The 23,317-nt window shown below is 36.6% G+C and overlaps 2 protein-coding genes across 29 annotated transcripts in view; one reads left to right on the top strand and one right to left on the bottom strand.

Annotated features, from left to right (window-relative positions):
- The window catches only part of PPIP5K2 (diphosphoinositol pentakisphosphate kinase 2), a 64,047-nt gene extending 57,032 nt beyond the window's left edge, over positions 1 to 7,015 (bottom strand). For 24 of the 26 annotated variants that reach the window (XR_011505926.1, XR_011505925.1, XM_044780068.2 and 21 more), the window contains exons 1-2: positions 6,876 to 7,015; positions 1,620 to 2,007 (exon numbers count right to left, since the gene is read on the bottom strand). Coding sequence is in view for 22 of the 26 variants with exons in the window: in XM_044780068.2 (XP_044636003.1) it covers positions 1,620 to 1,733 (114 nt within the window). In the remaining 4 variants the exon portion in view is untranslated. The remainder of the gene's footprint in view (positions 1 to 1,619; positions 2,008 to 6,875) is intronic. The other 2 variants (XM_070517646.1, XM_070517639.1) reach the window with 1 other exon arrangement.
- A 132-nt stretch (positions 7,016 to 7,147) lies between these two features.
- The window catches only part of GIN1 (gypsy retrotransposon integrase 1), a 31,409-nt gene continuing 15,239 nt past the window's right edge, over positions 7,148 to 23,317 (top strand). For 2 of the 3 annotated variants that reach the window (XM_014841203.3, XM_070517698.1), the window contains exons 1-3: positions 7,148 to 7,306; positions 20,337 to 20,482; positions 22,109 to 22,302. In XM_014841203.3, coding sequence (XP_014696689.1) covers positions 20,344 to 20,482; positions 22,109 to 22,302 — 333 coding nt within the window. In that variant the 5' untranslated portion in view covers positions 7,148 to 7,306; positions 20,337 to 20,343. The remainder of the gene's footprint in view (positions 7,307 to 20,336; positions 20,483 to 22,108; positions 22,303 to 23,317) is intronic. The other variant, XM_044780070.2, reaches the window with a different exon arrangement.

The raw sequence follows: 23,317 nt of genomic DNA on the forward strand, positions 1-23,317 counted from the left end.
GAAAAACAATTCATAAGGCACCCAAAAATAAGGGCATTTCATAGAGATGAAGAAGTACCTACAACAGCATGGCGGTGTGGTACAATGGGATGGAACATGAGGGGAAAAAAATTTGATATTGCTAAAACATAAAGGGTAGAAGGGATGAGAGACAACTACAGTTCTAGATATAAACGAGAGAGAAAAGTTCTTATACGTAAGAAGGCTGGACTTGATTTAGCAGTAGTGTTCACAGTGTGTTCAGAAGACCCCTAGAGAAAAAGGGCAAGGGTAGCAGAGCCTGAGCCCGTAGTACTTTCTCGTCTAAGTCAGCCAGAGAAGCTCTGCTTTTATGTTTTACTTACTGGACTTCTAGATAAGACTTAAGATGAAGAAAAATTTTGGCTGGTAAGATAAGCTTGAAAATCATTATTTTTTTCCTGGGGTGAAGTGGGTGGGTAGGATAGGTTTTAAATGAGTGACAGTTTGATTTGCATTTCAGACATGTGTAACTGCATTGTGAAAAGTGTTGGTAAATAACTATGAAAAAGAATTTAAAGAGTTATCTAATAACTATTTTTGGTTTGTTTTTATTACTTTTACCAAATATAAAGGTTTTCGTTTTTTGTTTTTTTTAAAGATTTTACTTTTCCTTTTTCTCCCCAAAGCCCCCAGGTACATAGTTGTGTATTTTTAGTTGTAGGTCCTTCTAGTTGTGGCAGGTGGAATGCCGCCTTCAGCATGGCTTGATGAGTGGTGCTATGTCCGCACCTAAGATACGGACCGGCGAAACCCTGGGCCACCGAAGGGGAGTGCAGGAACTTAACCACTCGGCCATGGGGCTAGCCCCAGGTTTTTGTTTTTAAAACAAAATTCTCTTTCCAATTGGAAATAAGAAAAACAAATATATTATAAGTTTATATTTTAAATCAGTTCTCAGAATAAAGCAATCTCTACTTATAAAGGGAAAATGATGATGAAAAAGCAAAAGCTTGGGCTAATGTAACTATAGCAAAACGAACATAATAAATGTGTGTTATTCCTAAAGATCCTGTATGGATATACACTCTAACAGATGACATCAGAAAGAGAACAAGACTTACACACACACACCTGTAGATACCTGAGTAGCCTCTCCTTCTGACCACACAGTTTAAAGACTACTGAATAGTTAAAAAACAGGGATATCCTCATGTCAACCACCACTTGTGCTGACAACATGACAAACCTAATGAGGCTGGTTAAGTAGTCCTTCTTTAGTATCTTTAAAATTATTTCCTTCTACTTCTTTATCTTGACCTATTTGTTACGTCCTTTTATACACAAGAAAAGCTTTTGATTTATAGCCACTTTTTCTACCCAAGTCTGTGTCATGCTAGGCACATCACTGAAAGATACCAAAATAGGCCCATTAAACAACTTAAAAGTCTAACCCTCAACTGTATTTCTTCATACACCATAGATTCAGTAATGTTACTCATGAAAGAAAATATGCTTTTTCAGTTTAAAATATTTCCAACAAATTTCTATGTGAGAAAAACATCTTCACAATTTCAGATAATAGTATTAATTCACGTTAACAGTGATCAGTAAAGTCTATCTCTTACTGGTCTTCTCTCACCAAACAAGCAAACACTTACAGACTCATCCTCTTCCTCCTCATCTTCATCTGCATGGTGGAAGAAATGTCGATAATTTCCAGGGTTTATTTCTGTATCTTCAGGCCCAACAAAGAATCTGGGGGCTTCACTCATTTTTATTTCATTTGATAGAAATATAATTTAAATGTGCTATACTAAAATGGCTTCTAAATAAACAGCTGCAGAAGAAAGCATTCTCTCTATACTAGCTGACACATAGGTCTGCTGCAGCTTGCTTCTGCTTATACAGCCACTTGAAAATTGTGATGACAGTTAGTTGGCAAACATTCTTTCCTTCTCAAATATCATTGCTTCATTGTTGATGCAGCTTAAAAGACAAAGACAGTAAGGCTATTGCTTTCATGAGTTGATACAGCAATCTTTTTACCTAAAATGAAATGAAAGAAATAATTTTGGAGACAGTACTTTAAAATATTCATGTAAAAATAATTTTAAATGACACTTGTAAAATCAGTATCAACAACTTGACGCATACCTCCAAAACACATTTTTTCCATAAAATTAAGAAATTAAGACTCTGATCTTCAGTAACATACATCTTAGCAATTTGACAAATTGATACAAAATAACAACTACACACTAAATTTCTCAAGCCCAAAAATATCTAACAAATTAGAAGAAAATTATTCAAATTATAACAAAATTATGTTAAAAGCTACATCCCTCTGTACATAGGTCAGTAATATCTGAATGGAATGGAAAAGAATAAAATGTAATGTGGGTTTAAAAACCATTGCCAGCTATACATTAACCTGAAATTATATTAAATCAATTTTAGAAAGGCTTCAATTTATAAAAGTTCAGTTTGTAAACAGGTTTTTTAAGGAAAATAACCATTTGGCTTTCTGGTCTCATATATTAATCAACAAAAGAAGATCAGAACAAAAAGTAGATTTCATTATAACAGCAGCTCTCAAACTTTTAGAAGTCAAAGACTCTCTGGCAAATCTAATAAAATCTATGGGTCCTCTCCTCAGAAAAAAAATGCACATGTGCACTAAATCCTACAAGCAATTGTTTGTCATTGACTGACATCCAAACTCTTCCACATAAACCGATGTCCATGAACATCAGTTTAAGAATTAACATATAACAGTGATACAACCTCAAAATATTTTTTACTAAAGCTGTTTACATATACGTGTTCCTTGCTCATATTAGAACTAATTACCTACCAAGACTACATATCAAATGCTTCCTTTGATTACTGGTAATATAAGAAATTACTTGATCAAATATTCTTAAGAAGAGTTGAATGATATGCAAGATACAATTGAAAAGCATAACTCCAAAAGTCCTATTCCTAAAGATCTAATTCTAGTTTAACTGGGGGCTTCCTATGAAACATGAAAACTAGTTTACCCATCCAGGCTTGATTTTATCCATCTTTATAATTAAAATTACACAGTGTTATGAAATTTAAAACAGTTTGTGAGTAAAGAATAAAAGTAGAAATAATTCATTTTACAAATCAATGCCTTCATGTGTGTGGTGACGGACTGTAATCAGTCTTTGGGCGGTGAACATGATATAATCTACACAGAAATCAAAATACAACGATGTACACTTGAAATTTATATAATGTTATAAACCAACGTTACCACAATTAAAAACTAAGTAAATAAATGCCCTTCACTCCTACTCCCTTTGCACTGTTTTATATATACAAGATGCTTGCTGAAAAAGAACAACAAAAGCTTTCAATTGCTATAAAACTTGATGGCAGCGTATAAGCTGACCTCAGTTCTGGTTTTGTTATCAAACACCCTTTGGTTTCTTTTTACTTTCTTACTCCTCCCATCTAAAAACAGCTCTAATATTTCAATAGTGGGAAGGGCACAACTTTTGGAGTCAGATATACTTATTTAAATCTGTCACTATGTAACAGGCAAATTATGCTAGTTTCTCTAGGTCTCAGTGTCTTCATCTGTAAAAAAAGGGGATATCATAACACCCTGTAATTCCGTGACGACTGAGTAGCTTAAGTGTTTAGCATATACTAAACACTCAATAAACCTCAGCTTCTACAGGCACTCTATAAACCAAGCTCCTAATGTAATGTGCAAAACTAACAGAATGAATATTGCTGATTATTTATTGAAGTGAATATATTTATTCAACAAATACTTTTCACTTGTTATAGAAGGCACAGTATTGAGTGCTGATGATATAAAATCACAGTAAACATGGCCCTTTTTCTCGTTTTATAAATGCTTAAAGTACATAACGTCCATCATTTCATTATAATTAAACCAAATACAGTTTATGCATATAGCATTTCCACATTATTCAACATTTTGATCAAACTACATCCTTGGTCATGAATTCCAAAATATGTAATTATTTAGCCTTAAAGATATTGCATTATTCAAACAACAGACTTGAGTCTGTCTTCTGGGATGCTTGTAAAAACTCATGTTACTAAACCTACCACAAATTTTCTGAAGCATTTCCTAACTAGAGAATCTATATTTTAACAAATGGATGTGCGGCCAGGTTTGGGAGTCTCTTTAAATCTGTGCCAAAGAAAAATACTACCTAACCCTGATTTCTAAATTTGAAATTTGTACCATGCTACTAAAGTATCCACACTCAAAGCAGTGGTTCTCAAACTTTCACAAGCATCAGAAATCACCTGGAGGGCTTGCTAAAACACTGAACTAAAAAGACTGGGAGTCGGGGTCGTTAGTCTGCTTTCCTGAAAGTTCCAAGGTGATACTGATGCTGCTGGTCAGGGAATCACACTTTGAAAACCATTGCTCTACACTTTGACAAAACTTAGAAACTTTTCTCATAATTGCTCAGCTCTGTGTCCTTAACTAAGTTATTGAAACTCTCCAGTCACCATCTGTAAAATGGAATGATAAATCTCATAGATTGTTTTGAAGATTAAATGACAATCAGACACCAGAGCAATTAGCACATGGTAAGGACTCAGTAAATGTTAGCTGTTTATATATCATGTTAGCTGTTGCTCTAAGACAGATTTCTGAGCTAAACTAAACTGGCACAGAACAAATACAAACAATTCCATTTAGAATGTACCTATTCACCTCCCGTGTAATGAAGCCACAGAAACTTCTCTTTGCCACTGCTGCTGCTAAAGACCTCATTAAACTTTTTTTCCAGTCTTACCACACTGCTTGAGACTCTCATGGACACCAGTGCCTGAAATAAACAGTCATCTCCTTCACATCTTTAATGGTCATGGTCAAAGCTACCTAATTCTTAAAACGACACCTTGGATCATCCATCGGTCCAATGTAGTGTTCAGAACCACCTCCCTTACCTAAACTTAAAATCTTTGCAAGCCATCACTGTAGCCCTTTCTATAGGTTCTCAGGAGCCCAACTATGAACTAGTAAATCTCTGCTCCCCAAATCAGAGAAAATAGGAGTCCCAGCTTCTGCTGCTCAGCCTGAACACAGACACACAACCAGTTTTCCTGAAATCCTAAAAGCATTTTCCAGTGGAAACACTTAAAAATGGTGACTCCTTTCCAGGGATCCATTACTACAGCTACATAATAGGTTATTAAATAGGCTTCTGCAGGGTGGCAAAGGCAGCCAAGCATCATTTACAAAATTATTTATACAAAAAGGACCATGCCAAGTTCCACACAATTTTCACATTAATTTCTTTCTTTCTTCAAACATTCATGCAATATCTTTTTGCTGAGTCTGCTTTTCCTTCTAACTGGAATTCACTACTCTCCTTGAAAGTTCCTATTTCTCCCTCAATAACCAACTGGGAAGTCCTCAGTGAATGCTTTTCTGACAACTATCACACCTCTGCCAGTCCCAAACACACATCAGCACCCTCTCTCATCTTCTATGTTCCACAAAGCATTCTGGAGTATCCAAATTATCTGTTTCCATTAGAGTTAGGGTTTTTCCTCTCCAGCTTTTTATTATGAAAAAATTTCAAATATTCAGAAAAGTTGAAAGAACAGTTCACTATAAACACCCATCTACCCAGCAACAGACTCAACAATTACTAACATTTTGCCATATTTACTCTCTATTTATACATACACATACCACGTTTGCTGTACCATTTGAAGGTTGCAGACATCAACACATTTCCTAAATACTTTAGTATGCATCTCCTAAAAAGGACATCCCCCTACATAACAATATCATTCCCACTTAAGAAAATTAATAGTTCCATAATACTATTTATATGTAGTTGGTTGTGTGGGAGCTTTTGGAGAACAAGGACCTACTTTATCTATCTTCCCAGCACTTACTTGGTGCACAGTACCTACTTGGGTGATCAATAAATGTTCTGCCAATTGTCCAGTTTAAACAAATAATAGTTTAAATAAATAAACTGAACAATTAAATAAAATGAGAATAATAATCTAATATACCTCACGGAATTGTTGAGGTGTATGGGAGATAACATGTAAAACACTTGGCACGGTTAATGGCAGTTATCGTTATTCTGTTTGCCTGAAACAAAAACTTTATTTTTCACTGAAGAATTTTCAAAAGCAAAACAAAACCCTATGCCAGTGTGGAGTAAGGATGCTGGGTGCTAAATCAGCCACATTTCCTATCTCCACGGCTAAGCCTCCCAGCACGCTAAAGCAAGACTAGTGTTACCCACACGACTACAAAGGTCGCAAACTCCCAGGAAGTCGCCGAGAACCCAGTAAGTGAGATGCAATGGTCGCCACCTGGCTCGAAGCGCGCGAGCAGGCAACCCTCTCCAACCGCTGAGGGGCGGCAGCGACCTGCAGCCTCCGTCCTGACACTGGAATGCTGCAACGCGTGGAGCCTTTGTTCTTTGGCAGTGGGGGTGGAGGCGCAGAGGAGCAAAGAGATAAAGACTGAGGAATGAAAATAAAAATAGCCACCTCTGTCCGCAGCAGTGCCCAAACTCGAGGTTGCCTACGCGGGTGGAGCGAGCTCGCAGCCTGGAGTACCAGAAGCAGCTCGACAGTTCCCTGCCAGCTGAGCTGAACCCTCTGGCTTCTCAACCCCAAGAAATGAAATAGGGAAGCAAGGGAGGAGCAGGAGGAGGGGAAATGAAGAGGCGACAAGATGCTCCGGACTGTGCTGTCACTCCTCCACGCCCACACTGCCCTCCGCTCCGGCGCTGGCGCTCAGAGGAGTGCGTGCCGAGGCGCCGCACAGCCGCCCGGAGACCAAATCACCGCCCAGCAAGGGCCGCCAACCTGGGGCGACCAGGTTCCGCGTGTCAGGGCTCCTTCGGGCTCGGGGCTCTCACCTGCCACGCTGCGGTCGCCACGCGAGCTGCTGGAGATGGCCGAGCCCTTGCAGGTCTCGGCTTCTCCGTTAATGCCGGGGGCGGTAGGGAGGTGTGGGTCAAGAGACTCCAGCTGTGAGCGTGGACGTGGGTCTCCCCTCTTCAGCAGCTGCTGAAGGACCACACAGAGGGACCTCTGCACCGCACTACTACATCTAGCCAAGCTTGGGCACGCCTCTTTTTCGCCCGCCTTCGGTCTCCCACGCAAACCTCACCGGGCGGAACAACTTCCGGCAGAAGCCAAACGATCCACTCTAATTTTCCGTGACCCAAGCGCTCCAGTCCCCATAAGTACCCACCTCTTAACGGCACGGGTAGTTCCGCTTCCGGCAGCATCAGATAAGTCGCGAGAGGAAGCTTAAATTCTGTCGCTTGCATTTAGGACCACTTCGGTGAGTGGTCGTTCTGGTGTGCTTTGTCATACCTAATGATTTTTAAAGTGAGGCGTGACCTGACAATTTCAAAACCATTCGCGTCGCCTAGCCTAAGGAAGGGTGGAATTGACTCCGGATATTTGCGCAGGCGCCCGTGGGGCGGGAGGGCCTTGCTAGGGCGTTGCGGTGTCCCGAGGCAGCTGAGCAGAAAAGGGGCGAGTTCAGTTGTCGGGCTTGGGGAGATGCCGACTCGGTGGAACCGGGTTTTACTTAATGGTCGTTTTCCTGCTTGTGCTAAGTTTAACTGGACCTTGCCCTTAAGAATTAGTTAATGGGCCAACTAAACGCTCTGTTAATGCTCCCTCGCAATTAATGTAGCGTCCGAGACTTTGAGCAAATTCAAAAGTTGATTGCGGCACTTGGCTGATACTAAAGGATTCTCCCCCTTACTTTATCACAGTTGTCATTTAATCTGAAATATTACGCTTTCCCCCAAATTAAAATCTGTGGAGGGGAGAAACGCGAGCTCAGGGAGAATCTTGTCTCGTAGTTTTAAGGGAAAAGGACACTATCTCCGTGTGGGTTTTTATTGAATGAGAGTTTCTGAACCAAAGTAGACATAATTTTCAAAATGGAAATTCATTTATCACATGGGGCTTTGTGTGTATGCGTATGGAGATGAAGGCATTTTAAACGATTTTGTACGTTGAAGTGAAACATTGTAGAGAAATGTCTACTGTATTTAGATTTCCCAGTCTTTGGCCTTACGTAAAATTGTGTTCTTCCATATTTCAGAGATTGAAATAGAATAATTGAGAAGTAAAAATTTTGATCCCAAATTAACATGTTTATTGAAATATTAACAGATTTTAAGTTGGAAGAAATGCGTATTATAGCCTTTTAGAGGCTTAAATTGGTAGCCATGATGGGTTTTGCCCTTAGTGAAACAGTTAAATCCTGATTTTAAAGTGGTGACTGTCTTTATTGCACATACAGGATAAAATTACTAAGGGAATTAAATAATAAGTATTTACACGAGTATTTATTGATTTTATGTGATGCCGTACAGGGACATTGTGTAAAAAGCTCAACCAGATATGATCCTGACATTTCCTCTTGCATAACTGGAAGTTGCAACGTGCGACCTTCACTATCTTTCTTACTCCAGTGTGTTTTAATACACAAGCAATTATTATTTTAACAAAACTTATTGAAAATATGCGCATATCCAAAGAAGGCCTAATATAATCTTCATTTTTATAATTCAAACCATTTAACTCTCCCAATCATTTAATAATATTTGGGTATAGGAAGATAGTTTATTTATGTTGGTTCCAAATATTACAGCTTAAAACCATTTTCTCATATTAAATACTTAAATAGACGGTTTCCAGGGAACAAATGGTGAATATACTTTGAAAAGAAAAGACTACTGGTTCCTTAAGTTATTACCGTACGTAAATAACAAATATTAGCAGCAAACTTTAGCCATCTACTTAAAAGCTAATTTTTTGTGAACTGATTTTTCTTTCTTACACAGTTTTTCACTTGTCCTTGTCATCTGTCATTACTGCCAGAACTAGAAGCTTAGACTATAATCTCATTATAAAGTATACAACTTTTGAGTCTTCTGGGTTTTGTCGTTACCCATAAAACATTATAAACATTGCAATAAAACATTAGTTACAATTAATGAAAGGAATGAGATTTTTAAGGCTTTTTCTTTATACAGATTTTGAGAAAAGAAAGGGTTCTGTGTTACTTTGAGCGGCTTCATATGGATGATAATACTTAAATATTTTAACAGTGATTATCTATTGCTTTACCATTTGCAAAGCACTTTTCAAATCCATTATCTTAGTGATCCACATAATTGTGAAAAAGGAGGGATAAGTATTGTCCTTTTTCCAAACGTGGATACTGAAGCCTAGGTATGTCACCCCCTAGAAATTCTGACTCCTAAAAGCCTTACTACCTTTTTAAGCACATCCTACTTGTAGTGCCATGTATATGCTAGAGAAGTTATGTTTTCTGAAGCGAAGTAATAGTTATCTTTGGAACACGTGGTCTTTTTTAGTTCAGTGCTCCCCCTCCTGTCAGGAAATGCAAGTAATTCTTTATTCATTCACAAGTAGTTGAATGTCCACAGCATCCCAGACACCGTGTGAAACAATGTAAACATTAAAAATTAATAAGACCTTCTCATTCCTCATTTATAATCTATTTATTACAAAAAACACTTTATAACTTTTCTAGCAGAGGCCTGAACCAAGTATTATGAAAGCTAAGGATGACAAATAATTATTAGTGTAGCAGGGGGAAAAAACGTGAAATTTGAAGCAGCAGAGACCAAGGTTCAGATGTCAGCACAGGCACTCTCTTAACTGTGTTGCCTTGAGTAAAATGGATAATTTCTCTGAACCTCCATTTTTGTATCTACTCAATGGATGTAAGACTCGTACCTACTCCATAGGATGTGAGGATCATCGCATAAAGTACTGTATAAAGTTCTCAATTAAAGAATTGCTTTTGTAGTTATTTAAAAGATTTCAAAAATTTTTTAAAAATTATTTCCTCTCCCTATAGTTTTGGCTTTTCGAGATGTCATATACATAGTAGCAAATAATATGTTAGCCTTTCGTATCTGGCTTCTTTCACTTAGCATGATGATCTTGAGATTCATCTGTATTGTTAGGTGTGTTAGTAGTTTGTTCCTTATCAATGCTGACTAGTATTCCACAGAGTGGATCTACCACAATTTGTTTATCCGTTCACTAGTTGATAAACATTTGGATTGTTTTCAGGTTTTGGCTCTTATGAATAAAGCTTCCAGAAACATTCATATATAGATTTCTGTGTGGACCTATACTTTCCTTTCTCTTGGGTTAAAACTGTTTTCCAACATATTTGCACTAGTTTGTATTTTCGCCAGCAATGCTCTGCACCTTGGTAGTACTTAGTATTCTTAGATTTTCTTTTGTTGTTCTTTGCCATTTTGATGGATGTGTAGTGGTAGCTTATTGTGGTTGTAATTTACATTTTTCATTGTCTAATGGTATTGAGCATCTTTTCGTGTGTTTATTTGCTAACCATATCTTCTTTGATGAAGTGTGTGTTCAAATCTTTTTCCCATTCTTTGAATTGGATTGTTTTCTTATTATTGAGCTTTGAGAGTTCTTTATAAATTCTGGACACAATTTATTATAATGTGTACTACAAATATTTTCTCAAACTGTGATTTCTCTTTTTATTTTCTTAACAGTATCTTTATAAGAACAAAAGTTTTAATTTTTTCTTTTATGGATGGTTCTTTTTGTTTGCTGTCTAGGAACCTAAGCTCACAAAGATTTTCTTTTTTGTTGTCTTCTAGAATTCTATAGTTTTAGATTTTATATTTAGGTCTATGCCCCATGATGAGTTAATTTTTACAGATGGTGCTCATTATCAATTGAAGTTCATCTTTTTTCATTTAGATAGATAGTTGTTCCAGCATCATTTGTTGTAAGTACTATCCTTTCTCTATTGAATTACCTTGGTACCTTTGTTGAAAATCAATTTGCCATTTCTATGTAGCTCTGTTTCTGGACATTCTATTTCTGTTCCATAGATCAATGGCTATCATTTTGCCAATACCACACAGTTGTGATTACTATAGTGTTAAAGGAAGTCTTGAAACCAGGTACTGTGAAATTCTTCAACTATGTTCTTGTTTTTCAAACTTTTTTAGCTATTCTAAGTCCTTTGGTTTTCCATGTCAACTTTAGAATCAGCTTGTCAGTTTCTACAAAAGAGCTTGCTGGGGTTCCAACTGCGTTGCATTAATTCTGTAGATCAGTTTGCAGAGAACTCACATTTTAGTGAGTTTATCCAGCTTTTTCTCTTTGTTAGGGTGGAAGTGACTGTTTTTCCAGCTTTCAGCATTCTAGACAGAAGATTATATTGGAATTCTTTTCATGCTATTTCAGAAAGGAATAATTTGCTTACATTGTTGAGTATTATAATTTACCAATTTCAAGCTAAGTTAACCTTTTTTTTTTTTTTAATACTTTTTGGTGAGGAAGATTGGCCCTGAGCTAACATCTGTTGCTGCTCTTCCTCTTTTTTTTTTTCCCTCCTCAAAGCCCCAGCACATAGTTGTATATCCTAGTCATAAGTCATTCTAATTCTTCTGTGTGGGTTGCTGCCACAGCATGGCTTGATGACCAGTGTGTAGGTCCGTGCCCAGGATCTGAACCAGCAAACCTAGCCCACTGAAATAGAGTTCACGAATTTAACCACTCGGCCATGGGGTGGCCCCTAAGTTAATCCTTTGAAGTCTTTTTCTTATCTGGAAAATGGGAGGTTGAATCACAATCTCCAGGCTTCCTTTCAGTTCTTTAGCCAAGATCTAATTTTTCTGTGCATGATGTGATATATTTAATTTTTCAAAAATCTGATCATATTTCTTTACTTCTTGAAAATTAAATATATTTGTATTATCCTTTGCTATGTTATATTTCTGTGAAAGATGCCAGGGAATGGAAATAATGAAATAAACTGACCCTCCTGTTAATAATAATTAGTCTTTCACATTAGAAAGCCTTACTTCATGAACTTATTGGAAGCTAGAAATACATATCACCAAGCATGATGTATATGATTTAAGAAGTGTAAAAATTAATTTTGCAAAGAGAAAAATCAAATAGGAAACCTCATTCTTTTGTGAAGTTACCTCTTGCCTTTTTTCTTTATTTAGGAAGTGCTTGGAAAACAGAAATGAGGAGTTGACCTTGTAGGTCCTTTTGCGTTAGACACTTAGAGAACTTGGTGAATGTTAAAAAAGTGAAACACCCATGTAGGGACTACCCAGATCCCACCTCCAGATAATGAAATAGATCATTAATCATACTCCAGAAGCCCCCTTTCTTTCCTTTCCTAGTCACTACTCTTCCCTCATCCCCAAACCACAAGTATGCTTTTTAAAACTTTATATTATAATCTGGTTTAAACCACAAATTAGGAAAGGAACATAATCCCCTAATTTCTCTCTGGGTATATGTGTTTGAAAATATAAAAATTAATTAAAATAAATGTATAGGTGTTTATACTAATGTGAAAATTAGATTGATTCTATAAAATATATTCATTATTATCTTCAAGACTGCTATGTTCATAGGGATATAAGGACGTATAAGTATGGTCCATTCCTAAAGGATATTATGGTGAATATAACTCTAAACTTGACCTTTCCTTCCTCCTTTCCTCTTCTCTTAGTGGAAGAGATCAAAAGACTAATGCCTCTGTTTGTGAGTTGGATCCTGTTCCCTACTGCTGTCTCAGGAACTTTCTTCCATCAGTCATAATTTCTCTCCTTCTTGTTTCCAGTAGTCTCTAGAAGCCCTTACCTTAGCATAAAGCTTTTCAGGTCATTCTCTTCTTGAAAGCAAAACAATCTCTCTTTAAAAATTTTTTTAATTGTAGTAAAATCACATAACATAAAATTTAGCATCTTTTTTTTTTATCATGAATGATATCAGGTAGGAATTCAACTTTTTATTCTAAATTGATAGTCAATTTTTCATAAAATGCTATTTCTCTATTAGTTATACCATAAATTTTCATATATAAATGTTTGTTTCTAAACGCTCTATTCTTTCATGAAACTCTTCTTATATTTATATTAATAATATACCATTTTATTACTATAACTTTATAGTATAACTTGATATCAAAAAGTTGCTTTTTTTAATCCCTGAAACATTTCCTTGGCTTCATTTCTCTATATATACTTACAGAGAAACTTTAGATTCAACTTGTTAAATTTTATTTTCAAAAAAGACATTGGGATATTTGTTGATTCATCTTAACTATTTCTAAGTGTACAGTTCAGTGGCATTAAGTACATTCACATTGTTGTGCAGCCATCAGCAGAACTCTTTTCACCTTACATAACCGAAACTAGGTACTCTTTAAACAGTAACTCCTCCATTACTCCCAACCCTCTAGTGCCTGGCAACCACCATTCTACTGTCTGTCTCTATGAATTTATCTACTCTAGGTACCTCATATAAGTGGAATTATACAGTCTTTGTCTTCTTGTGACTTGGTGACTTGGCTTATTTCACTTAACATAATGTCCTCAAGGTTCATCCATTTTGTAGTATTGTGTCAGAATTTCCTTCCCCTTTAAGGCTGAATAAATACTCCGTTGTATGTATATACCACATTTTGCTTAGCCATTCATCCATCTATGGAGGCTTAGGTTGCTTCTACCTTTTGGCTGTTGTGAATAATGCTGCTATGAACCTGAGTGTCAAAACAATCTTTTAACCCTACTAGAATGTAACTCCATAAGGGTTAAGAGGATATGTGTTTTGTTCGTTATTGCATTTCCAGTGTTGTCTGACAAGTAGCAGGTAGCCAATAATATTTTTTAGATCAATGGATGGGCCTCATATTTGTCTCTAGCAACTGTCTTGTAGTTTCTTGCCTTCAAACTAAATTTAAGCTTACTAAATTCACTTTCTTGATGCCTCTTCATTCCTTACCTCATTGCAGACTAGTTTCCACCTGCCCTGCTCTACTATAACTATTGCCAAAACACTAGACACATTTTACTTCTTATATCACTTAACCTCTCCTCTGCTTGGCACATAAGAACTCTTTATTCCCTAGGCTTCTGTGGTTAGAACCTCTTCTAGCTTTTTTCCTATCTCTCTAGCTATTCTCATGCCCATGAGGGATTTACAATATGTTTGGGAGAGAGACATATAAATTAGTAGGCTCAATAAGATGTAGATTTTATAAAAGTTGGTACATGTTACTGTGAGTTTACCAAGAAAGGTGTGCACAATTCTTCAGTTCTGCTTGAGAAGAAATAGATGTGGTCAGGAGAGAATCATAGGTGAGTGAACTCATTAATGTGAATGTTAAAGGATAAGGATATGTACACTGCTCTTCTTACTCGGTACACTTTCCATGAGCTCCTTCCTCCACTGCCTTTACTTCATCTACCGTCCACATGCTGAGTTCATCCGTGAGCTGAATACAACATGTTCAATGTCATCTTTCTCCCTAAGCCAGAACTTCAGAAGTGATCCCAGACTCTTCTTTTCATACACTCCACACATCCAGTCAGTCACAGTTATCAAAAATATCTATCCATTTCCACTAACACTGCTTTGACTCAGAATTTCATCATTTTTTCCTTACTTAGGCAGTAGTCCCTTAATTGACCTGTACTGGTCTTCCTATCTCTTCTTCCCAGTCTATATTTCATATTGGTGAAGAATGGACTTTGTGGAATAGAAATATGATATATAACTCCTACTTATTCTTCAAAATTCAGGTTATCCCGGGTGGGGGTGGTCAGAGAAGGCACTCTGTATGAAACAACACCTAACCAGGGTTTTGAAAGATGAGTAGGGTTGGAGAGGTGGGGATGAGTTCTATTCCAGGCAAAAGTACCAATAAAAAGGTGTGAGCACACTGCACAGAATGGTTGAAGAACTATGGAGATTTGTATAACTGGAGCTTAGAGTCTGGGTCAAGAATGCCAAGAGATAAGTATGGAAGTATTGGTAAAAATCAAATCTTAAAAAATCTTGTATACTGACTGAAGTGTTTAGATATCGTCAGGAATATCAGAAGGCCATTATTTCAAGTCAGGTTAGTATTTTGATAAGACTTGATTTTAGGATGACCTCTGTGGCTGCAGTGAGGAGAGGGACAAAACTAGACAGGAGAAGCAAGGTCAGATACAAAGTGAGTCTGAACACAGTGGCCCTGGAGTGAAGTCCAAGCTTCCACCTCATCCAAAATGCTTTGCCTCCCTCCCTAAGTGCATCTGGGTGTCTGCACATCTGTTTTAATACTAGTTTTCTTTGCATATTCTGTCATAACACCATTCTATACTGTATAAATGCTGATTTACTCCTCTGTGCCTGTCCTTACACCATAAGCTCCTTGAGGGCAGGGATTTCCTCTTTGATAGGAATACAATAACTTTGTATTTCTATCACCTAGTACATATAACAATTTAAGGACTTGGTAAATGAATGAACAAACAAATAAAAAGACATATGGATGAATGGGCAAACAACTATAGTGGAGGGTAAAACACGGAAAGTTCTACAAAGGTGCAAAGAAGGTCAGTGGAGGTCAAGATCACTTCAGATTCAGAAATCATGGAAGACTTGCTTCACTGAGGAGCTAGAGCTTGATTTTGAGAGATGGGTAAGACTTAATCAGGTAGAATTGGATTGTTATGCCACTCAAGGGAAAAGTGATGACATAAACCAAGGTACAGAGAATGGTTGGGATTTGGCCAAAGGCGTATAAAGGAGACTGTTGAGAGAAGAAGCTGTAAGGCTTGTGTTGTGCCAGGTGGTAGACACTAGGCTAAATAGTTTAGACTTAAGTCAGTAAGCAGTGGAGATGCCCAGGGGCAGTCTCATAGTGTCTACCCTGTCAGGTAAATCATTTGGAAAATAAAAATGTGCTAAGGATGATTGATAATCTAAATAAGTTTCAAGGTAACTATGGCAAGCAAATAATCACCCCTTTAAGTGTTCTCTTCTTTACTGAGCCAAGCCAGCTGACCCTTATAAAAAATATAAGGTGAGAATAACACACTTGTGAAAGGACTTGTGAAATAATGAAAATATGTAGAAGTTTTCTGACTTTTATGTTTTCTGCCACTAGAAGAATCTCTCCCTTGATGATGACAAAAATAAGAAACCAAAAACCTCAAAGAGCTGTCTTCAAAATTTTGTTTAGTGATTTCTTCTACTCCTTGACCTTTCGTACTATAGGCTTACTCTGAGAGGAATGAATTACTCTATTGTGATCCATTTTCAATTATTCAAAAATTAAGGGCTGGAAAGTGGAGAGATTAATTTCAGTAAATAGACTTTCTGAAGATGAATCTGTGTGCATGTATTGTAAGTAGGAAAGCAAAGACTGTCCTAATGGCACAGATGCTTGAATGTACTGAGGGCTTCATTGTGTATTGAGTAATTAGATAAAGATTTTCTGGTATCCCCAGTGCTATAGACTGAATGTTTGTGTCCCCCTAAAATTCTTATGTTGAGATCCTAACCCCTAATATGATGGTATTAGGAGATGGGACCTTTGATAGGTAATTAGGTCATGAGGATGGAGCCCTCATGAATGGGATTAGTGCCCTTATGAAAGAGAGGGTAGGGAGTTCCCTAGCCTCTTCTGCCATGTGAGGATGTAGCAAATGGGCCCTCTATGAATCAGAAAGCAAGCTCTCACCAGACACTGAATCTGCTGGCTTGTTCTTGGGCTTCTCAGCCTCCAGAACTGAAAAATAAATGTTTATTGTTAATAAGCCACCCAGTCCATGGTATATTGTTATAGTGGCCTAAATGGACTAAGACACCCCAGAGAAGGAAAATGGGGGGAGGGGGATTGTGGGAATTTAGAAGAGAGAGATTTTTAAGTATAAGAGCAAAATATGAACATCACTGGTTTATGCAGACATTCATGTTTTCCAGTGGCGAGTTTTTTTCTGTCAGTTGCAATTACCTACAACCCTCTGTGTTTTGGGACGTCTTCTTCCTCTGAGGTATGAGACTTTGGTCTTTTGCTCCTGGAAGCTTTTTAGAGGCCTGAAAAGACTTCCCCTCCTCTTTTCTTTTTAAGGTCCTTCGGGAGATTTTGCAACCTTTACTGGTCTCTGAAAGGAAGGCAATAAAGGATTTTATCTTTTTTTTTAATAAACCTCATCTTTCTACAGATATTATGCTCCCAGCTGGCTTGGATGGGATGTTCAAGGATTTCTTTTAGATGATTTAGAACATTGATGATACCAAAAGCCATTAAGGGAAAACAATAATTTGGAGTCATATATAGTATGTTATAATATTAAAGAATGTAGACCACAGTGATTTAATCTAAACTGAGAAAGGGCAGGTCTTTCTGTGCCTTGCACTTGGGAGAGCTTGTGTCGCTATAGCCTAGAGATGAAAATAGGACACAGAGAAAAATGATTTTGGCTTGTTTGTTGGTTTGTTTTTTAACAGTTGAGGAGGATTAATACATAGCTAGAATGACAGGCAGGCAAATGTAGACTGACATAATCTATATCCCCTACTTGAAACCACATGAGCCTTCCTGAATTGAAAATTGATGAATCTCTTCGTCTCTTGGCAGAGGAAAGGATGACATGAAAGTAAAGGCATCAAGGGGTCCTAAGTGACAGATTGGGAAGGAGGGGGGTTAGTGTTTCACCACAGATAGTTTGAAAACACTTAAGATTTGGGGCAACATGAAACTGGAAAACAATAAAAGCAGCTACAGGACAGGACTGAAGATACACATGGTAAAATCTCTTGATGCCTTTACTATTTCCAATTAGGGGTTATTATGACTATAAAACGTCTGTGAACATTTTTGTACACACCTTTTGATAGTCATATGCTCATTTCACTGAGATGCAAACTTAAAAGTAGAATTACCACCCTTTGGGTAGTCATATGTTAGTTTTAGAGGAAACTGTTGCTTTCCCAAGATGGCTGTAGCATTTTACACTCCCACGGACGATGTGTGAGTTTCATTTGTTACCTGTCCTCACGCCGCCTCGTGTTGTTTTTCATTTTAGCCTTTCTGATAGTGTGTAGTTATAAGTCATTGTGGCTTTAATTTGCATTGCCCTGAGGAGTAATGGTGTTGAGCACATTTTCACTTGCTTGTTAACCATTTAAATATTCTCTTTTTTGAAGTGCCATGTAAGATTTCCCCCATTTTTTAAATTGGGTTTTTATCCTTTCCTTTTTGATTTGTGGTAGTACTTTATATATGCTCCGTATGAGTGCTTTGTTAGACGTCTATATTAAAGATAGCTTCCCTCAGTCTGTGGATTACCCCTTTCCTTTCTTAGTGGTATCTTTTGATGAACAGGTTTTAATTTTGATGAAGTCGAATTTGTTACAAATTTTTTTCTTTTATGGCTAGTGTTTTTTGTGTCCAGTTTAAGAAATCTTTGCTTTTCCCAAGATTTTGAAGATCTTTTCCTATATTTTCTTCCAGAAGCTCTATAGTTTACCTTTCACATTTAGGTTTATGATTTGTCTGGAATTAATTTTGTGGAAGATGTAGGTAGATGATCAAGATTCATTTTTTCCTATACAGATATACAATTGTTCCAACATTGTTTATTGAAAAGACCATTTCTTCCCCCATCGTATTGATGCCTTTGTTGTAAATTAATTGACTATATACATGTGAATTTAATTATGGACTCCCTGTTCTGTTTCATTGACCTATTTGTCTATCCTTATGCCAATACTTTGCTGTCTTATTTACTGTAGTTTTATTGAAAGTCTTCAGTCTGATTCATTCATTTCTGAGATGTTTTAGAAACTGTGAATAGCTACATTTGTTTGATTTGGGGTTACATCCATCTATTATAAAATGAAAAAATTCATATATTTAATATTTGATTGAAAGTGTATTAAACTTAGAACAAACTAATGGGTTTTTTTAGGTTATGCTAGGACAGAATTAGCTTTGTAGAACCTTTGCTTTTAAAATGTCATATACTTTATGCTAACCTAAGATTAAGGGATGTTAGAAATGTACTGATATTCTCACTGGAAATTATCAAAAGATCAGAAAGATTGTTATTGACTATGCCAAATGCTCTATGATAGGGGAAAAGACTTAATTTAAGCCATAGTTCATAGGCACAGTCTATTCTGCATTATTCTAACATTCCCTCTGCAGTGATGTGCTCTTTTAGCCTCATCGCTGCATCTTCTAGTCATCAGAAAACATCCTTATTGTTTTTAGAAATTCAAAATTTTAGGCATTTATATTACTCAGTGTCCTAGCAGGAAATAGAAGATATACCTTGCTGGGATTTTAAAGAAATTTAATAAAGCTCCTATTTACAGACATATGGACAGGGTCAAAGAAACCAACATGGCATCTGGAGACTAGCAACAGCAGGACATAGTTACCACCTCTGGGGCTAGAGCAGCAGGAAGAAATGATGTTACAGACTTCCAGTGAGAAGTAGAGACATGGAATATGGGCTACCTGACAGGAGCTATGGTTGTAGAAGGTTGCAGCTTAAACCAAGGAAGAACTCAGGAAATAAATATCCTGACCTCTTTTTTCTGCATTCTGATTGCCTGCTGGTGCCTCCTTTTGGACAAGTCCAACCAGAAAACTATAAGTGCAATCTGTAAGAGTCAGTCTCCTAGGGCATAGCAGCAGGGAGGAAAAGGCCAAAAATGGATCTGGATGGGTGGGGGTGTTGGCAAACAGAATAACTAGCACAGAATAGTTCCTTTCAACTGAAAATATGAAAGAGGGTTTTTTCTTCTTAAAGTAGTGGTGGCTTCCTATATTACTTAGGATCTAAAAATAGAGAAGTTTTGCTTTGGCTAGTGCAGCCAGATTTTTCTTTATAACATACAGAAAGTACGCACAGGACCAAAAATCGCTTCTGTTCAAGAAAAAGCAGCTTATGTGTATTTCAGAAGAGTGTATGAGATCTAGCATAGCTAAACATCTTCTCTGTCATTTATCATGTGAACATTTTTAAAGTGTATCTTTCTCATAAATGATTTGAATAGTTTTTTTTTTGCATTTTGCAATGACCATGAATATATTTAGAAGTAATATAAAACTACATTTCTCCCCTTATAACTTATCATTTATTTAAATGTCACATCACAGAACCATTCTATGTAAGTAACATTTCAATTGATGATAATGAGAGACTTTAAGCAAAATTTTTTTGAAGTGTTCTTTTTCATTTCCTTTTTTCTCCAGTATGTGGAAGTTTTTCAGAATTTCTTATCACATGGAAGGAGACAAGATAATTTGTCATGATGTATCTCAAAAATAGCACTTGAATATTTTAGTTCATATACAGCACACTGTTCCTTTTCTGTACTACAATTATCTCTGTCACAGATAATATTCTGGGAATGTGCAACTCATTTGTAAGGAGAAATATGACAGAAGCCTGAACTGAAATAGCAACTGAATTAGTTTATCATTTAAATTATATCTTTAAATACCTTTTACCTAGGTTCACGATGGTCCGTAGTGGAAAAAATGGTGACCTTCATCTTAAACAGATTGCTTATTATAAACGAACTGGTGAATATCATCCAACTACTCTTCCCAGTGAGAGAAGTGGCATAAGAAGAGCAGCAAAAAAATTTGTCTTCAAAGGTAAAATTAATGCCCCAAATCATGAGTATAGAGTTAATAGAGATGCTTCTCTATGTGTGTTCCATGTTTAATTCTGAGAATTTCTGTAGTAGTTGGCTGTTGCTTAACAATTATCAGTTCAACTGATGATGCCACTCAGTCAAAAGCAAAATAAAAATCACACTGAAGCTAACTGAAGCCCAGTAAGCATGAAAGGGCATTTAAAAATCACAGACAAATGATACCATGAGAAAACCAAAACACTTCCCTAAATTAACCTCTCCTGCCGCTGTCCTCAGATGGTTTCTACTCTAATGGTGCACTTTCAAGCACTCACGTCACTATCAGTGAAGAACTTATCTGATGCTTAATAGAAAATGCTGGCAAAGTTAACTTGTTTGTTTACTATATTTATTTCTGTGGTCCCCCTCCCCCACTGCTATTAAACATTCTCAGAATTACATTTGTTTTTGAACCCCTGAATGGATTAAATCTTTGAAAGGCACAGTGAAATATTTCTCTTGAAAGATTATGATAATTTTTCCCTCTCTCTCCTCCTCCTTCAAAGAGGAAGAAAAGTTTGGGATGAGATAAGCCGGAAATACAGTCACCAGATAACTAAATGAATGTTGGTGTTGTGAGTGGGAGTTTTGCCTATAGGTACAGAATCAGGCTTCTTCAGAGCAGGTTAAGAAAATTCTAAGATAGTAAGTAAATACCTGCTCATTTCTCCCTGTGTACACCCCTTCCAATAACTCCCTTATGCTTAAGAACAGGCACACCTATTACCTCTTAAACTAAAATGAGCATTCATTCATTTATTTAATCATTTACGTACCAAATGTTTACCGAGTTCCTACTGTGTGCCAGTCATACTTTAGGCCTTGGGGATTCACTGATGAATAATATAGATGAGATTCCTGCCCTCAAGTTGCTTACCTTGTAATTCAAATAAGGAATGTTCCACTCAGCATGTGCTTAATTAAGCATATTAGTAGCTTAAAGGTGTATTCTGGCATTTGGATAGTTCCCTCATCCGCACTGGAGAGCTGCTGGTTCTCTGTCTGCCCTGGTTGCTTCCCAGCTGTCGGTTCTTCTCAGGTCTCCTCCAAAAGAAAGCAGAATTGCCGTGAGGATTAAGGTTCTCCCACTTTCTGACTTTACCAACCCCACCTCCTACTCAAATTTAGAAAAACTTAAGGGAGGTGGTGGCTTACACAAATGCATTTATGGTGAAATACTGTTTCGGAAAATTTATTCCTGAAGTTGCTTGTCTGTGCATAATCCATTTGCTAATTCATGACATTTTTAGGAGATGCCTGCAAGCATTTTTCTAGTTTGAGTACTCCCATTGAAAGATAATTTCATACTCCTATAGTTATTATTATGTGCTTTGATGAACAAGCTAGCTCTGCTTATATTGATAGCTACAAAATTATAGCAGTTAGTGCTCCTCCTACATATCTAGTAAGTAGCAGCTGAGGACTTGTCAGATTGTATGGGAGCATGATTACAAATAAATATTCTGTCTTAGAGGGAAAAAAGTTTTTAATAAAAAAAATCTTCTGTTTCGAAGATAAGGCTATCTTAAAACTATATAAATCTCTAAAAATTGCAACTATATCTTTTTGGTATCGTTTATTCCAGAAAAAAAGCTGTTTTATGTTGGAAAAGACAGAAAACAAAATCGTTTGGTAATTGTTTCAGAAGAAGAAAAAAAGAAAGTCCTAAGAGAATGCCATGAAAATGACTCTGGAGCCCATCATGGCATATCGAGAACCCTTACTCTAGTGGAATCCACTTACTATTGGACTTCTGTGACCAATGATGTCAAACAGTGGGTATGGCTTATGTATTTAGAATATTTTGAATAATGTCTTTGTAATAGGTAAACAAATTCATTATTGCTCCTGATTTACTCTGGGTAGCACCTCTCAGTAAGTACTTTTTGTATGGGTTTTTAAAAGGAGTTTTATTTCCCTTTAGAATTCTTCTTAAAATCACTAATGTGTAATTTGGACTAGAACAAAGCATTATTTAAAGATTTTAAAATACCATATTTAGATTGGAGATTTTTTTGATCCAGATTTTGATCACTGAACTCTTTTGTGTAGGCAGAATTTAAAGGGGAATGAAATTCACCTTTGACTAAATCATTCCTTTTTGATGGCAGTCATCTTTTCTTGACAGGAGAATGTGTTCATAATAAGTCAGGCCCAGGGCGTGCTCTCATCTTTTATGCCTATTTCATCTTGATATAGAAAATGTCAAATATGACAGAAACTCAGAACCAATTAAATGCAAAATCAAGTTGTGAAGATGATGAAATCAGTCTGAGATTTGTAACTTAATAATCCATTAGGACCTTCAGCTTCTTCTAATAGAAAATTCACCTAGGAATTCTGCGATTCTTGCTAGTAGGTCAACTGATCTCCACTCTTTCTCATGTACTCTATATGGCACATGGTAGGAATTCCTTGGTATGTATGTCAGATCCCTTCAATAATTGTAATAGTGCATCAAAAAGACTGTCATTTCAGGCATAAAGAATTAAACCAACTTTTAACAAGGTATCTTTTATGAGTGCTCAGTTTATGAGTCTATGCAGGTATTCTAAAGACCTCGATATTTATATTTGCCTTTAGAACGTGCCACACGTTCCTTTACAAGCATTCAGTGAAATCTTTGTCATTAAGAATGGGTATGATTTTTGGAAATAACCGGAGGTTATTTGTGCATAAGTTGGAAAATTAAAATTTTGATCAAAAGTAACTGTAATGCAATAAGATCATTTTTAAAATTTTCTTCAGGAGTTGGTTTGAAAGTAGTTTCCAAAGGGGAATTCCAGAAATATGT

Source organism: Equus asinus, chromosome 9 (genome assembly GCF_041296235.1).
Source record: "Equus asinus isolate D_3611 breed Donkey chromosome 9, EquAss-T2T_v2, whole genome shotgun sequence".
NCBI classification, from domain to species: Eukaryota; Metazoa; Chordata; class Mammalia; order Perissodactyla; family Equidae; genus Equus; species Equus asinus.